The sequence below is a fragment of the Bidens hawaiensis genome, unplaced genomic scaffold, assembly GCF_021521415.1.
Source record: "Bidens hawaiensis isolate Kalapana, Puna unplaced genomic scaffold, B.hawaiensis_p1.1 tig00009541_1, whole genome shotgun sequence".
Classification (NCBI taxonomy): Eukaryota; Viridiplantae; Streptophyta; class Magnoliopsida; order Asterales; family Asteraceae; genus Bidens; species Bidens hawaiensis.
In genome coordinates this window covers 687,095-705,114 of record NW_027491709.1, presented here as the reverse complement: position 1 = coordinate 705,114, position 18,020 = coordinate 687,095, and the positions used below count along the sequence as shown (strand labels likewise).

Genomic DNA, 18,020 nt, shown 5'->3' with positions numbered 1-18,020 from the left:
CGAGAATTATCCTACCAACTTTACGACCATCACATTTTAACAAACTTTGTTCTTTTTTTTAGCGTTCGACTTTTCGCCATTCTAACCGAGGGGTGTATTAATGTTTTTCATTGTACCAGATGCTCAATACTTTAGGAACTTTCGTTTGCTCAAAATAACAACTATGTAAAAGGAAAAGCCAAGAATTTAACTTACTACACAAACCCAATCCCCTCCCTTAATAAAACCAAGAACAAATAAATAAATAAGAGATGGGGATGAGTCATATATTCGCATGGCCTTCCATAAAACTTTGGTTTATCTGAGTCTATCCAGATTCTTCACTCTTGTGTGGCCACCATGCATGTATTATATCGTTAATCGGCCAAAGTTGCATCACCATTTATTTGATATCTTGATGGATTGATTTTTAACCCTTGGATGCAAATACCTTAACTCCCCACATCTTTATATATACCTACAAACCAATGTACCAAAGCAACTCAATTTGGTTTCAAACCCAAACATTAAAATGGCATCACTTTCCTCAGCCACCATGACCGCCGCAGCCGTCCCAACCCAAGCCACCATGGTGGCCCCGTTCACCGGGCTCAGGTCCACCGCCGCTTTCCCCGCCACCAAGAAGGCGGAAAACGACTTCTCTTCCCTACCCAGCAACGGCGGAAGAGTGCAATGCATGCAAGTGTGGCCTCCAATTGGAAAGAAGAAATACGAGACTCTTTCATACCTTCCACCTCTAACCCCGCTCCAATTGTCGAAAGAAGTTGACTACCTTCTCCGCAACAAGTGGGTTCCTTGTTTGGAATTCGAGTTGGAACACGGGTACGTCTACCGTGAGAACCACAGGTCACCTGGGTACTATGACGGCAGATACTGGACCATGTGGAAGTTGCCCATGTTTGGGTGCACTGACTCCGCCCAGGTGTTGAAGGAGGTTGAGGAGTGCGTGAAGGAGTACCCAACAGCATGGGTCCGTATCATTGGATTCGACAACGTCCGTCAAGTTCAATGTATCAGTTTCATCGCACACAAGCCATATGAAAAATAAGCAAGAAACATGTTGTACCCTTTGTTTTCCGGCATTGATTTCAGTATTTGTAACGTTTTGTTGATTTTGTCTTATAATAAATGACCTACATTATACAAGTGTGTGTTATTTTAATTAACTCATTACATTTTTTTTCTCGGTGCAATAATTTCGGCAAGTCTTGGAACATACCGAAAACTAAGTCCACTAATTTGTCACCAAATGTGGCTATGGTCCATTAAATTGATACTTAAATGTTCTCGTGTGACTTGTGCCCGCTTTCATTGATTGTGTTGGCTTATAGGCCCGTGTACCATTTCGCGATAGATTATGTTTGCCAAGATTTATTTGGTCATTCGAATCAGCTGAAATAAAAACGGAAATCTTTATGCGTTGAACATAAAGATTCACTTGGTGTAAATGAAACTAAAGGATAACATTCATCGGTAGGCATGGTTGTAAAAATCTCGACTAGATGCTGATTATTTGATTAATCACTGATTAATCGCTAGTCCTCATTCCACCCCACTACCCGACTAGCGATTTATCCAACATTGTCGGTAACCAAAGTCATGTATTGTAAATGTAATGTAAAAAATAGATTCGGATCACAGCAAATTGCACGTCGTTTTCATTGTTACAAGACAAGTTTCGGCCCATTCCAGCTTGTAAACGTTATGGGCCTATTGTATATTGTCATATGTGGGAATATATTACCGAACGAATACGTACACACGCATAATTAAAAAATGTATTGAGTAATAATAATAAGAAAACATAAACATAAAGTTTTTGAATTTTGATTTGATCGAATTGATTAAATTTATTAACTATAAAAGGTAATTCGTAAAAGTCTTTATTCATTTCTTTTTCACGTCTCCTATTTTAATCTCCTATCACTATTATATATTATTTAAATTTCCCGACTATGTTATTTAACATGTAGCAAAACACACATATACTTACATATCGGGGCCATCTCCTAGAATTTATGTACATTGACCAAGCCTAAACAGAAAGGCCCGTAAGCGCTAAAGCAACGTATATAAACTAATATATTTTTAAACAAAAACAACAATATACCAATAAATATTAAAAAAATCGTAATTAAATCAATTTCATTAATAGCTAATGCCTAAGCGATTATACTTAAAGATCACCTAAATTCTTTATCAAATAAATTTTAGCTTGTGCTCAATAACCTAAACTTTATCAAATGGCATATGAAGAAAAAAAATTAGCCCAATAATTTTAAAATGATTAAAATCGAATAATTTTAAGATGTATTATGCATTATAATCAAACACTTTTAACGTTTTATAATTTATGAAAGAAAAAAAAAAAGATAAAGTCAATTTTGAAAAAGATATTAATGTATAGCAAAAAAGTAATAATAAAATAATATTTTACTCGTCTTTCTTCTACTTCGGGTATGTTTGGCAAAAAGCTTTTATGAGCTTTAAGCTTTAAGCTTTTATGAAAAAGCTCATATTTAATAAAAAGTTTTGTTTTGTTTTGTTGAAGTAGCTTCAAGCTTTTAGACGGGTAGAAAAAGCTCATTTTTCAAACGCTAGTATTGGTAGCGTTTGAGAAAAAGTTACAAGCTTTTACATTTGAATTTACAAGTTTAGTACTTGAACTTATATCAACTTTTGTTAATTTATATTATAGTTACACATTCAACCCTTATTTAAAACTAACCAACCCCACGACTTTTTTAGGAGCCATAACTTTTTCACACGTTAATAATTTTTTGAAAAAATTACACCATAAAAACGAGCATTTTATTCTATTTAATTTGAGTATGATATTGTTATACTTCTTTAACTTTAAAAAATTAACATACTACGTGATTATCGGTTAGGATCGGTAAAAAGTCGAGCCAGGTGAGCTCGAGTCATGCGTAAGACCAAATTAGGAGTCGAGTCAGATGAACTTGAGTCATGTGTAAGACCAAATTAGTGTCAGAATGAGTCGATACTAAAAGAGTTAAATTAGTTCGATTAGTGTCAGCACGCTTTTGAGTCGAAAGGAGTCAGGTCAGAACATGTTTCAGCTAGTTTTATTAAAAGCTTCTGCTAGTCTGCCAAACACCTAAATATTTAAAAAGCTACAGCTAACAGCTACCAGCTTCCAGCCTTCAGCTTCCAACTTACAGCTAACAGCTACCAGCCACCAGCTAGTTTTGCCAAACATACCCTTCATTTCAACTTCAACTTCAAAACTCATCTACTACAACATCAAAATCCACCGGAAAAATTCCCGGTAATGCTTCTTTTTCTTGTTATGTCTGTTTACATTCTCCTTTTCTCATTATTCACAAGCCATTTGCCTAATTTATTAATATTTATAAAAATTAATATATGTCTAAAAATTTTGTGCCCTCTATCAAAATCGTGCCTCGGACGAGGGTGCGGCTCTCACACCTCAAGAGTTGCCCTTGATACATATAAATTTGTTTACATGATTTTGGAGAAACTAAACTAAAATGACATAAATTGTTAAAGTACGAATAGGAAGTTCTAATGTTCAAAGTAGGGGTGGGGTGTTCTTCGGGTTAGTTTTTTGGGTTTTGGGTTTTTCGGGTCGGATTCTCTGGTTTCAAAGTTTTAAACCAAAACTCGAAACTCAACCCAAATCTCTCACAGTTTTTCGGGTTCGATCAATTCGGGTTTTTTCAGGTTGAGTTAATCGGGTTTCAAGTATTCTACGAAAAAAAAACTACATTGTTAAATTTAAATGTAATATATTTTTCTTTACTCGTAATGTAAATAAACCAATAACAATACACAAATAAACCGATAAAACATCCTAAAAAGAGTAAAATTTAACAAAGCTCAACCATAATAAACAAGACCGACATAATCATCTTCAGTAGGTCATGATTAGGGTGTTGAGTTATATTTGTTTTTAGTCATAAATTGGAACATTAATAAACAATGAACAAATCGATTCATAATATGTAGAATGAGAACAATCGATTTGAACTAAATTTTAATAACGTCAACGGCTAAGGCATAACCTATAACATCTAAAATATATATATGGTTTTAAAACTAAATGTTTATTCGGTTTTTTCGGGTTGACCCGAATCCTAGAATTCGAACCCAATAACCAACCCAAATTACTTCGGTTCAGGTTCGGGTTAGTCTTTTCTCGGGTTCGGGTTTCTTGGGTCGGGTTAGTTCGGGTTCGAGTACGAATTTTCTCGGGTTGGGTTTCGAGTAAAAATGGCAGCCCTAGTTCAAAGTCCAAGCACACGAACTTGAGCTATGATTTATATCATCCAACTAAGACTAAATTTAATTCCATAGAATTAACATATGGCAACTTGGCAAGCAACACCGTGGATAATGATGCGGAAAATAATCAAAATGATGAATTGATATAAACGTATTTGAGTAAACGATTATTTAGGAATAAACTCTCTCAATTTTATTAACTAAGAAAATAACTCAAAACTTTATTACAGTCCCTATCATATACTCGGTATATATAACTAAGCATATTCTCAAATAGACTACAACTAGGATTTTTATTGCTAATCCAAAGTTTAAAATACGAGTAAACTGCGATTTTCGTCCCTATGGTTTTTGTCCAATAGTTTCGAAGTTATTTTCGTCTTTATGGTTTCATTTCACTTGCAATTAAACCCGAAATCATTAATCACGTTAAGTTTGGTCGTTAAACCCATCAGCGTGCCTCTCACGTGAGGGATAGCTTTGTCCATTTTTTCCATACATAAACCTCAATCCTAATTCGCTAGCCCCTTCACATGAGGGGATAGGGTGTATTTACGAAAAAGGACAAAACTGCCCTTTACGTGAAGGGCAAGATGATGGGTTTAAAGACCAGACTTAACGGGATAAGTGAATTCGGATTTAATTGCAAGTGAAATGAAACCACATGGACGAAAATCGTATATTTGGAACTATTGTACTAAAACTGTAGATTTGGACAAACCACGGGAACGAAAACTACAGTTCACTCTTAAAATAATAATAATAATAAGAATAATAATAATAATAATAATTAATTTAAACTTGATAATTATTTATTAACACTTTTTAATGAATTTTTTCTTACACTTCAGGATTCATTTATTGTATCACAAGCCACATATTAATTAAAGAATTTTCGATAATTAAACTCCAACAAAGAATATAGTGTCAAACTGTCAGTTTGGGTGTGGATCTCGCGAATGAGAAGGAATACCAAGAATTCTATAAATTTGAAAGGTGAACTAAAGATGGAGGATTAGTATAATAGTATCATTCACATCTACCGACTAAAAGTGAGATTCACACTTGGAAAGTCATGTTAAACACTAATCATCACTAACATATCATGTAAATAAAACTAATCATAGAAATAAAAGTAATCATGTAACAGGATTATCTATAAGGTTGCTCGTTGTGGAGCCATTTATCAGACGCCATGGGCTAAGTGAGCAACCAAAAAAGACGCCAAGCCAACAACCATCTAGTTGCTGTCAGCACCATCCATTTCTAACTTTTATGGGCCATTCCTATGGCGACGCCATCTCTTTTAATTGGTGAGAGTTGTCCACTTCAAATTCACCAATTATGTGAAAACACACACGTTTATTTACTTTTTATTAATTTATTAATTACCTTTTCTTTTATTTTAAATATTATTTAACTAAGTTAACCCACAATGCTTAAATTAACGGATGACAAGTTATTGTCACGGTCAATGTTTTAAAAACCGGTTCATACCGGCCGGTTGAACCTGTTATACCTGATTTTGGGGAGGTGGCCAGAATTTAAAGTCCGGTATTTGGACGGTTTGCTAGAACACGTACCACCGGTTTTAAAAAAATATCGGTTTAAACCGGTTTTAAAACCAAGAGATTTTTATGTTTTTTAAGGCCCTTATTTTTTAAAATGACTTTTAATCTAACGGATAAATTTGAAATGAGTAAACACAGTAAACAACGATTCGTTAATCAATCAATTTTGTATCTTTCAAATCCAATGTTGGTTTTTTTACATATTTTGTAATTGATTAATTTCATATTAACTATGCAAACATCCTACTAACTCGATATTGTTCATGTAATGTTTGGTTCATTTGGGATGCTTATTAATGTACTTTTTATGTTATTTTTTAATTAAAGTTGCATTTATATGGAATTTCAAGATAAATTATTCAGTCGGTTGAACCACCTGGCACATCTCGGTTCAACCGTTTATACCATTTTTGAACCAAATCCGGTATAAGTAAACCGGTTTTTAAAACATTGGTCACGATGCCTCCGTGACAATAACGTGACGCGTTAACTAGCTATTGCTAGTTATTTCACAACACACAACCTAAGGGGTTACATGTCAAACTTGGTGTTCTAGCTTATTACCATGATGAGTACTTTTTTTAACAGCTAAACGTACTATGCATCCTCAGTTTTGACCACACAAAATGAGGGGCACTGGTCGCTTAATTAGCCTCCACTGTCACCACACAAAGGACTGTCCAATTGTGCACAAACCTTTTCCTCTTGGGGTCCCTATATTAAGACGTAAGAACGTGTCCTGTATGTTTCCAATTCCATGTGGACCTGGCATTTTATTGTATTTGTGTTAGGTTTAAATGGCCAACTCTACTGATTGGAGATTGAGGACTAGAGTTGATCGTTAATGTACTGTTTGCTGAATTTATGTTTTCGACTTACGATTGTTGACCAAATGCCATACTTTGGCGGCCATGTTGATAACGTGTTCTATATACTTAAATTCGAGTGTCGCATCCAATGGAGCTAGGCTGAATCAAGCTGTCAAACCTTACCCTTAGCATATCATTTGGGAATGCTAAATAATGCTTTTAGAATAACCCAAGTTGTGACTACGATTTTAGACATAAAAGGCGTTTTGTGCTGAAATTGCGGTGGCAAAAACCTTTGTGGGTAATCCAAATATGGGATTGGATTTAGCGAGCGAAACTGCAGTGGAAAATGTTGCAACCGTCCTAATCTACGATCGGTTTGATAGTGTTTCGTTTTTCTGTCAAATTTAAATTCAAGTTTAATATTTTTACAAAAATTGCCAAGATGCCACATTTGTGGTTCCGATATGAACTCTCCAATAGTCCTATACACAAACTAGGTTAGAAATATGTGTATTGCACGTGTTAAAGAAATGTTTTCTAAAACTATTTACAAAAAATATATCATATATCTGTCAAAGACATATTATAAGAAGAAAAAAATAATGAATATGACTTATGGTGTAATAATATTACATGTCAAATTAACAAAGATCAATCATTATTGTTTAATAGGAGAGAGATGAAAAATCAAAAAGTAGATTTCACCAGAATTCAACATCTAATATTAATACGAGAGAAAGACGGGAAAATCAATTAATTTTAGGTGGCTTAAAAACTAACATATGTTTTCTATTGTTTTTATTTATTAAATATAGAAGAGAGAAAATATAATACTATTTAAAACTTGGAGTGCAATCTCAATGATAAAATTGGGAAGACTGAGTGGTCTTACAGTAGAAAATAAACTCAACTTAAAAGCCTAAAAGGTGGAAGCCTATTATGATTAGGTCATGTGTTGTGTGTTAACTGAAAGAGGCTATTTCAGGCGTCACGTCATTGTCACGCAAACCAATCGGTAACTAGCTCACCCGTCAACTAGTGTGTTGTGAGTTAACTAGCTATATGATGGTGAGGGAAATAAAGGCACAAAAAATATATAAAAATAAAAGAGAAAAATGGTGATCGGTTGATATGTGGTTTCATCCCCCCCCCCCCTCCTTTACTCTCGTTATTGTGTCAACGGGTCAGTGATAATGTTGCCTTTAAAGCCTCCGCAGGGCGGTGTTTTAGACGTTAAACGTCTACATGGCACCCAAAACGTCGATCGCATTACACGGCAACTGATGGTCTTAGTTTTTGGCCCTATTTTAATGGTTTTCAAAGGTTTACCAAAAAGTCAACATTTTTTTTAATATATACAGTTGACTTCCAGTCAACGTATATCGCTTCTTTCTTGTTCTTTTACACAAGCTTGACTTTCATGTTTTTCTTTGTATTCGTTAGGAAATAAACACATAATTTCTAAAAGTAGACTAATGATTATTTTAAGATATAAGATTACGGTGGTTAATTATTTGGGGGTTAATGAAGTTAATTTTTGGTTTAGGTCTGATGCTAACGTTTAATTAGTTGATAGAACCTGCATGGTATGGCTATACGTTTACCTTTTTGAGTTTATTATTGTTACTATTATGAATGTAACTGATACCGACCAAATTTATGTTGTTGAACCACCGCAACAAGAAGGTTTTGATACCTACTTCAGATTTAGTTATGCGAAAGAAAGGAAAAGAAATGAATCAAATAAGGAATTGGTGTGTTCCTATGTTTTTTTGGAAGGAAAGAAAAATCAAGTTGTGTTCCCAAGATTCATTTAAGGATGGAAAGGAAAGGAAAGGAAAGTGAGAGAAATAAAGAAGAAAAGTAAGGAAAAATCTTTTTTTCCATTTTGGAAAGAATTGAAAAGAAAAGAAAGAAAAGATAAAAAGAAGAAGAAATGGAAAAGAAACCTTTCTCTTGTTAACGAAACTCGGAAACACAGATTGATAAAAAAAATTAATGATATGCGCTTTCTTATTGACTGGTGACTTTTAAAAGAAAAAAAATTGTTTATAAGTAGAGCAAACTATATTATTATCAAGAAGGTTTTGATTGATTGTTATGATTTTCAAATTTCTGTCATAAAGTTTCGCATCTTTCCACTTTTGACATATAAGATTTTTAAACTAAGAAAATTTTGTTTTTTAAACTTTTACCACCATGATTTATCCTTCAAACTTTTCCATCAAAGTTTCACACATTTACACTTTAGGCACAAGATTTTTAGTTTTTCGACTTTGGCCACACAAAAATTACACCTTTAAAAATTGCACAAAACTTTTAGCTTCCCAACTTTTGCTACAAAATTTTTAGACATTATCAAATTGTTCACAAATGCTTTTTCACTTTTAAATTCTAATTTCAACTTTGGTCACAAGATATTTTATTATTTATGATGGTATAAAGAACTGAACTAATATCAACTAAGTTACTGGCACGTTCCGGCCGTAACGCACTGGTTTAATGCAGCTACTGAGAGATTGTTTGGATACTTTCAGTAATTGGGCGTGTTCAAATTTTGAAGCTAGATATAAAAGGTTGAAGACATAATATCAATATAATACTTGGTGTTACCGTGTTAGTGTGTTACAATAGAAAATAAACAAGACTTAATCGTCAGACAACTCAGCCTGTTTAATTTAATGTTTTTTTAAAGGTTTACAGCTTTACATAAAAGTCAATTTTATATTTATATAGTTGACTTCCAGTCAACCTATGTAGCTTCTTTCGCATGCTTGACTTAATGTTTTTCCTTGTATTTGCTAAGAAATATATATACAATTTCTATAAATAGACTAATGATCATCTCAAGATAAAGTAAATTGTTATTTTGGTACTGTGTTTATCTCATATAATATAATTCATTCAACCCAAAATGCAACTTTATGACAAATTAGTACATGTCATTTTATTTTGGTTACGATTTTGACCGATTGCTCTATATAAAAGTGCTGATCACCGAGGTGATACCAGAAAAAAAAAACACCACATGGTTGCACGTGCGTTAGTTTGATTAAGCGTTTTACGTTTATAATTTTACAGTAATTATTATCTTTCATACTAGTTTTTAAATATTAGAGATTTATCCGGAAGTTAAAGTTTATATGGCAATCATACACTCAGTCTTGAGGCCGTTTATCGATTGAGCGTGTGTTCAATGGATGCTCATTTACTTTTATTTCGGTTGTTTGAATAAATTGTATATTTTTCTCAGTTTATTGTTTGTTAATTTGTACATCATCATTTTCTTAATGAAAGAACACGAAAAATAAAAACGTTGTTCAGTTAGTTAAAAATACCCAAATTAAATAAGTTATCAAAATGTAATAAAAGCTTATCTTTATCAAATAAATAAGTTGCTTAATAATATAAAAGTGGGAAGAATATGTAAATTATTCAAGGTCAAATATCTTTTAAATAGAAATTCTCACATCTGTGTATTGTTAATCAAGGTCAAATATCTTTTAAATTGGGCTTAAACGTATATGTTTTACTTATCTATTCTATTTGTTCATCTATCAACTCACACATCATTTAATCTACTCATAAATCTATTTCACAATGTGTGTGTGCGCGAGCGCATGCATACATGTGTTGAAGTATCTAGTTTTCATGTATCTAGGATGATGTTTGACAAGTTGGTATCACATGTTGGTATAAGGGCTTGAGGTTTTAGCAAATTAGGTATCTAATTTATGTTAAACTGATTACTAAATCAGTAATATTATATATTTCCTTAAAAAGTAGTGTTTATATCGATATAGAAGGTAACCGGGCAACAAGATGCACCACTAGCCTTTTTAAATAGCAAAACTAAGTCATTAATTTAATAATAACATTATTGTTCATGACCCATTTTACACGACTACATAGTAGCTCTATTGTCTTATGTGCCAAGAAACCAAAAATATTAAATGTGAAAAAGAGTATAAACACATGTTGGTTGTTAATACACATTTTCTTGTGTTTGGTCACGTTACATGAAACAACTTTTAATAGAACATGGCTCACCAAATGCACACCCCCTCTCAGATCTACACATGGTTTTTTCTTAATAGAAATTTTCGTACGTCTTAATTTGTCAATGATCACATCCATAATAAGCTAAATGACAAAGTTTTTCGAACGATTAAGATTTTTGAATTTTATGGGTAAAATTATGACTAGGCAAAAGAACGGGAAAAGGATTTGTATTTAGACGACCCAAGACTATACATGAATCTCCTAACAACTCATCAACTTACTATAAGAGCATCCACAATATATGTTTTTGAACGTGTTTTAAGGAGAAAAAATGTTATGTGAATGAAAGAGAGTATGATATGGAGGAGAGAGTGTGAGAATTATTTCTTTCAAAAAAACTACCAAAAACATGAATGTGAGAGTGGCTATGAGGTTAGCCGGTATAAACCTTCAAACACCGCCTCGGCCTCCCTCACGTCACGCGTGACGGGGTCTGCGTGAGGGTGCTTAGTTATGCCACGCGAGCTTCTCTTCGAATCTCTTTTTTTGTTGGAAGAAGTGGGCCGGTGGTGGTTGGGTTTAATATAAAGAGGAAGCAAGAAGTAGGCCGGCGATGGTGGGTTTTTTTCGACGAGTTTTCCGGTGGTGAAGGAGGGTACGAGTTTTCCAGTGGTGAAGGAGGGTACGAGTTTCCGGTGTGAAGAACATGGGTTAATATAATATATATTTTTTAAAGGGTAGTTTTTGTTTTGTATTTTTTAACTAGATATAATTTATATTAAAAATATATAATTAAAAGTAAAAAATAGAAATATAAATAATATAAGCTTTTTAAATTCATGCGTTTTTTTGTTTTGTAAATAGTATTACTTTTATTTTCTTAATAAAAAATATAAATGTAAGTTGCACTAAATAAAAAGGAAAAACAGAAAATGGAGAATGATAAAGAATGAGGAAAATGGTATATACCCTTGGTTGAAGGGTGGTGTTGAGTGACGGGGGAAAACTGGTGTAGATGTGGTGGCGAATGAGAGGAATGGTGTTGAAGGGTGTATACCCCTTATCTTGAGGGAGATGAGTGGTGAAAGAATTGGTGTATTAAGGTCATGCGTAGTGGGGCGCTGTCCCACCCCTTGGATCCCGCATAGTGTCAGGAACACTGCCCCTCGGGGCGCTATGGTCGCTATAGAGGGGGGGGGGGGTGCGCTTTCTAGATAGCGTCGATGAGCATAGGGGGAGGGGTGATGTGATTGGTGGTTTGTTCATTTGTTTTTTTGATAAATAATAACAAATAATAATGAGGTAATCATTTGAATAGGCTCTATTCACTACACACATTTTTAGCCATAAAACCCTTATTGTTGTTGGCCTAGACGGATCAAATAATCGAATCAAACAAACTTATCAAACAAATGAACACGAGATATTGGGGTGACAACCCTCGACTCTTTTCATATAAACAAACAAACTTAACAAACGAACTTCACGAACTTATCAAACGTACATGGAGATGAGACTCCTTGACTCTCTCTTAACTTTCTCTCAACTCTCACACATCTCTCTCAAATAAAACTAATAATCTAGACCCTATATATAGACATACTAAACTTCCTCTCCAAGCCAAGACCTTTCCTAAAGGCTAAACCTACTACAATTCAAATAACTAAGTTATAAATTAACAAATAAACCTTTAACGTTACTAATAATTCAAGATTAATTCTTCATTCACCCCTTTAATCTTGAATTGTTCATCTCTTTTGTACCACCAAGGTCTTGAATTCCCAATAGCACTCTCAACTCTTCAATTGTAATCATTGGTTCATCTTTAACCTTTCTTTTCAGTTGTTTGTAACAGACCTGTTTAAAGGTTCTTCACGCTCATCATTCAAACCTCCCACGTTGATTTCATATACAACTTCATTCTCCACGGATTTCTTTCTAACTTTTCTTTTCTTTCTTCGCTTAACAAAACTTGCATATGTGTTATTTTTTCTTTCTTTATCAGACCCTATTGGGCCTTTCATTCTGACAATTCTTCTTAACCTTTCATTAAGTTTTGACTTTTCATCAACAAATGCTTGATTGTTGACTTTCACACACACTTCTAAATCTGCAGACCTGTTAGTTGCATCATTCCTTTCATTCAGTACAATATCATTCATCTCATCATCATCAGTAGCAGATTTCTTGCTTCCTTTCTACTCACTTATCTTATCAATTTTCCCATCTTTAAGGTTGTTTACGTCATAAGAACATACCTGAAGATTCACCATCTTCTCTTCTACTTCTTCTTCTGAAGAAGAAGAAATTCTTTCTTTTTCTTCATTCAACCTTGCTTTTCCTTCACTTCTCAAAACAGTTGGCAAAGCTTCTTCTTTTTCTGAAGCCTCCTGAGCTTCCCGAACGAACAATCACATCTAACCTTTCTTTCCCGGCGATCTCAGCCAATCTTTCTTTCCCAGCGGCTTCTTGAGCTGCTTTTTCCTCTTCTATCTTTCGTGCATAATCAATTCCGAGAAATCGAATCTTCAAAGCACGCCATACTTCCTTAGCATTCATAAGTATGCCAACTTGTACCAAGATGTCTTCCGGTAGGGTTTGACATATGAACCCTAACGCTGTATACATCTTCCGTTCATCTACAACTACACCGACTGTAGGTTCAATGACATCCCAAAAACCATACTCTTTCATAAACCCCTTCATCTTGGTCGACCATACTTTGTAGTTTGATTTCGTCAGTACTGGAAGTCCTCCAATCACCATCGTGTCATTCTCCAATCGTTAACCAAACACCACAAACTTTTCTTAATAGTTCAACTTGGCACGATCAACAAAAACAATAAAGAATCGCAAAACTAGTAACAACATTCTTGCAATATTGATAATGCAAAAGCAAGATAGAAAACATTTAATTCCTTTGTGAAATTCACGAGCAGCAAAGACTAACAAAGAATATCTTTTTCTTTACTTTGGAAGTCACAAATTCCTATAGCACTTATCCTAAAATTAGACAACTTCACAAACGAATTCTTACGGCGGCGGCTCTCTAAATTAATTAAGGTGCTTGGAACTTTCTTGATAATTCAACGAAAAGATGACTTACCTACTAGCTTGTTGGTTAATTGATTCAATAACTTGGTTGTGTGCTTGTCTCGAAATTAAATCAGCCGTAATTGATTCAACAACCTCTTTTCTAGATCAGCCATTACTTCTGTTTGGTTTTCTTGTCTTTCAACAAACCACACTAGAACTTCCTTCAAAGTGTCTTGATACAAGCCTACGCTCTGATACCAATTGTTGGCCCAGACGGATCAAACAATCGAATCAAACAAACTTATCAAACAAACGAACACGAGATATCGGGGTGCAACCCTCGACTCTTTTCATATAAACAAACGAACTTAACAAACGAACTTCACAGACTTATCAAAACGCACATGGAGATGAAACTCCTTGACTCTCTCTTAACTTTCTCTCAACTCTCACACATCTCTCTCAAATAAAACTAATAACCTAGACCCTATATATAGACATACTAAACTTCCTCTCCAAGCCAAAACATTTCCTAAACCTACTACAATTCAAAAACTAAGTTATAAAAATAAACCTTTAACTTTACTAATAATTCAAGATTAATTCTTTAATTGTGACGTGGCGTCACATGACGCATAACGACCACATAGGGGCTCCATTCACTACACATTGTCTAAGAGGATGTGAGTAGAGCAACAAAGAGAAATATTATTATTGGTTGGGCAAGTGTCTCTTGGCAATCCAAAAACACATATAATATAGCCCCGTCTGGGCAGAGTGGGGTGTGATAGGTTTCTCGGTATGTTTAGAACCAAAATAAACTTCCCTTCGTACAATACTTTCATAACATGTTTATGTTTACGTATGAGGGTCCTAGTGATAGAAATTTAACAATAACCATCAAATTCACTTATGCCTGATTATGCATGATAGGATTTCTACTCAGTTAAGTTAAAATCGTTGTCATGAAAAAGACAAAGATCTACCCTAATTGTGAGGAATCTTGATGGCCCGTATGAAGAGGCTAGAGACAAAAAAACTGAGAGGTTCGATCTCATTGAGCTTCCTTCCAAGACAGAACCTCCAAATACCACACTACAAAAACATCGGGATTTCTAAAGAAATTATACTTCGGAGTCTACCGCCACTAGAGATGTGCAAAAACCGAGCTCAATACAACTTTGTCTCTAGCTCTAATGGTTGAAATTTTGTAATATAATTTTGAATTCTACATTTTGTATTAATTTTCATAGTTTGTATTAAGTTTTTAAATTCTGTACTCATTTTCATAATTTGTATAGGAAATCGAAAACCAGTAATTTAACAAAAAAGCTGAATATCGACATACTACCGATGACCTATTTGTTGCTAAAGAGTCAAGCTTTGGCGTCGAATAAAGCTCTGTCGTGAACCATAAGTAAATTCTGTCAGATAAAAAGAAGTATCACCCACGGCCAATATACCGATGAAAAATCATGACGGGTTCTTGTCGGTGATGACTATCGTGACCGTGTTGCGCCACTAGTAAAATATCTAATATAAGTACATAATATATACAATGAAAACAAAATTCTATAAATCAGTTACATCGATCGAACGTTATACAATGAAAGTATTGTCCGATTTATTCAAAAAATCTGAAATTAATAATTCAAAGAAAAACATGGGATATATTAAATAAAACAATAATAATCGAGAAGGTAGCATGTCTCATGTCGTGTAAAACACTAAAATATAAATAAAGACCGTTCCACACTTTAAATAAAGTTGTGAAACCTTTTTAGACTTTCAAATGCAGCCATTGACTCCATTATATGATCAATATATTTTCCTTACACTTTCCACCCCTTTACACTCTATATACCCTCAACCACCACTTCACTCCTATATATACACCCCAAACATAACCAACATACCTACACAAATCTCATTCATCACTTCCTAAACAAAAAAAAAAAAAAAACACAATGGTTGCCGACAGAAAGATCATCGACCATGTTTCCGGTTGGCTGACGGTGTACGACGATGGCTTCGTTGACCGTACATGGACCGGACCACCACAATTTAAGTTCATATCTGACCCTGTCCCACCACACCATCATTTCATTGATGGAGTTGCCACTCATGACTTGTTGATTGATCCCAAATCCAAACTTCGGGTTCGGATCTACCTGCCCGAGCTACCCGAAACTGAAAAGCTGCCCGTGCTTCTCCACTTCCACGGTGGAGGGTTTTGCATCAGCCAGGCAGACTGGTTCATGTACTATAATATTTACACACGTGTTGCCCGTGAATCAAAAGCCATAGTGGTCAGCACCTACCTACCCTTAGCACCGGAGCACCACCTCCCAGCCGCCATTGACTATGGTTACTCAACTCTTCTTTGGCTAAAAGACTTAGCAAGTAATAAAAAGTTTGAGCCATTGTTGTCTAGTAAGGCGGACTTCACCCGTGTTTTCCTCATTGGAGACAGCTCTGGTGGGATGATAGTCCACCAGGTGGCTAGAAAAGCGGCTGGAGATAATCTCCAGCCGCTAAAACTTGTTGGAGCAATCCCCATCCACCCGGGGTTTGCACGGTCCACAAGAAGCAAGTCTGAGTTGGAAAAACCACAAACTCCCATGTTGACACTTGACATGTTGGATAAGTTTCTTAACATGGGGTTGCCAGAAGGCAGCACTAAAGACCACCCGATATCATGCCCGATGGGCGAGTCACTACAAGGTCTGGATCTTCCGCCATATCTGTTGTGTTTGGCGGAAGATGACCTTGTGGTGGATAGGCAAATCGAGTTTTACGATTGGATGAAGAAAGCTGGGAAGAAGATTGAACTGTTGATTAGTAATGGAGTTACACACAGCTTTATTCTTAACAAAATCGCCATTGAAATGGACCCAAACACCTCCCACCAGACTCATAAGTTGATTGAGGCGATAACCAAATTTGTTGCCAACCACTAATATTAATATGTCATGATTGTTGCACTTTTAGTTTACCTATCATATATAATTATATATACATCATTATTATGAATAAAATTACCATAAATCACTTCTTTTCAAATTATTAATATTCTTGTAACAAAAGCTTAAATTACCTGCTATCTGTTAGACTATGTGTTGTGACTCAACTAAACTGTAGTGCCAAAGTGCCACCTAAGCAAGTTTCACGATGAACACCATCACATACATGGTGACAAAGGGCGCAAAAGAGACAAACGCTATATAGCTCATGGGCGGCTTTTTCGGTTAATTTCTTTTTTTAATTTATAATTTATATATTATCTAATCGTTTATCATCACCTTACCCAACTAATGATTACAATTTATTAACTTAAGTTGTCCCTTTCATAACCTGATCATAACATATAGCCTTAGTTTATATAAAATAGATTATTTTGGAGAAGTAATTTATAAGTAAAAACTAGATGAATATGTGTCTTCGTTAAAAAAAAGTTAGATATCTAAATGTAAACTACCTTTCGTCCATTCATAACAACTCTATTGCTATGAACGTGGATAAGTCAGTACTCCCTAATTAAACAATTAGAGGTCAAATATACACATAGACAAACATTAATTATTAATTAAACAATTAGAGGTCAAATATACACATAGACAAAACATTATTTGTAGCTAATGCTATTTCACGACACATGTGTAATATCATGACCAACAAACTCTTACATTATCTATATTACTTCATGACACACATGTATATTCTTATTTATAAATAATTCTGAATTAATTACATGGGTGATGGGTGGTTCCTATAATTTGATCATATTTACAGCTTAGTTTTCAAATTTATAAAATCACAATTTTAGTTTAATAATACCTTGTGATTAATTGATACACAAATGGAGTTTTACCAAGAGATGAAGAAAGCTGGCAAAAAGATTGAATTGCTGATCAATAATGGAGTTGCACACAACTTTATTTTAAACAAAATCGTCATTGATATGGACCAAAACATGAAACACCTTACAACAGACCCATAAGTTGATTGAGACGATTGCCAAATTCGTTGCCAACCACTAATATTAGATTGTTATGATTCTTGCACTTTTATATATCATATACTTAATATATATATACATCATTGTTATGAATAATTGAATAAAAACATTCACTTTTTCATAAATTAATTATTTAATTTTTGAACTTTCTAACCGCATTAACATTCTTAACACGTAGTAGAACCTGCCATCTGCATCGAAGTCTATTAGATCATTCGCAAGTAAATGTTTACAAACCGTCACATCAGTGTTTAACTTTCTTTAAAAATACTAATTTATTTTACAACCCCAAAAATCCATAAATCATTTAAC

The 18,020-nt window shown here is 34.3% G+C and overlaps 1 protein-coding gene and 1 pseudogene across 1 annotated transcript; both read left to right on the top strand.

The window, feature by feature from the left end:
* The first annotated feature begins 488 nt into the window (after window positions 1-488).
* LOC143532759 (ribulose bisphosphate carboxylase small subunit, chloroplastic 4 pseudogene) lies at window positions 489-1,146 on the top strand (annotated as a pseudogene).
* Window positions 1,147-15,404: 14,258 nt separating this feature from the next.
* LOC143532758 (putative carboxylesterase 6) lies at window positions 15,405-16,674 on the top strand. Its single transcript, XM_077027719.1, has one exon. The coding sequence runs from the start codon at window positions 15,658-15,660 to the stop codon at window positions 16,648-16,650; it is 993 nt and encodes a 330-aa protein (XP_076883834.1). The 5' UTR covers window positions 15,405-15,657; the 3' UTR covers window positions 16,651-16,674.
* The last annotated feature ends 1,346 nt before the right edge of the window (window positions 16,675-18,020 follow it).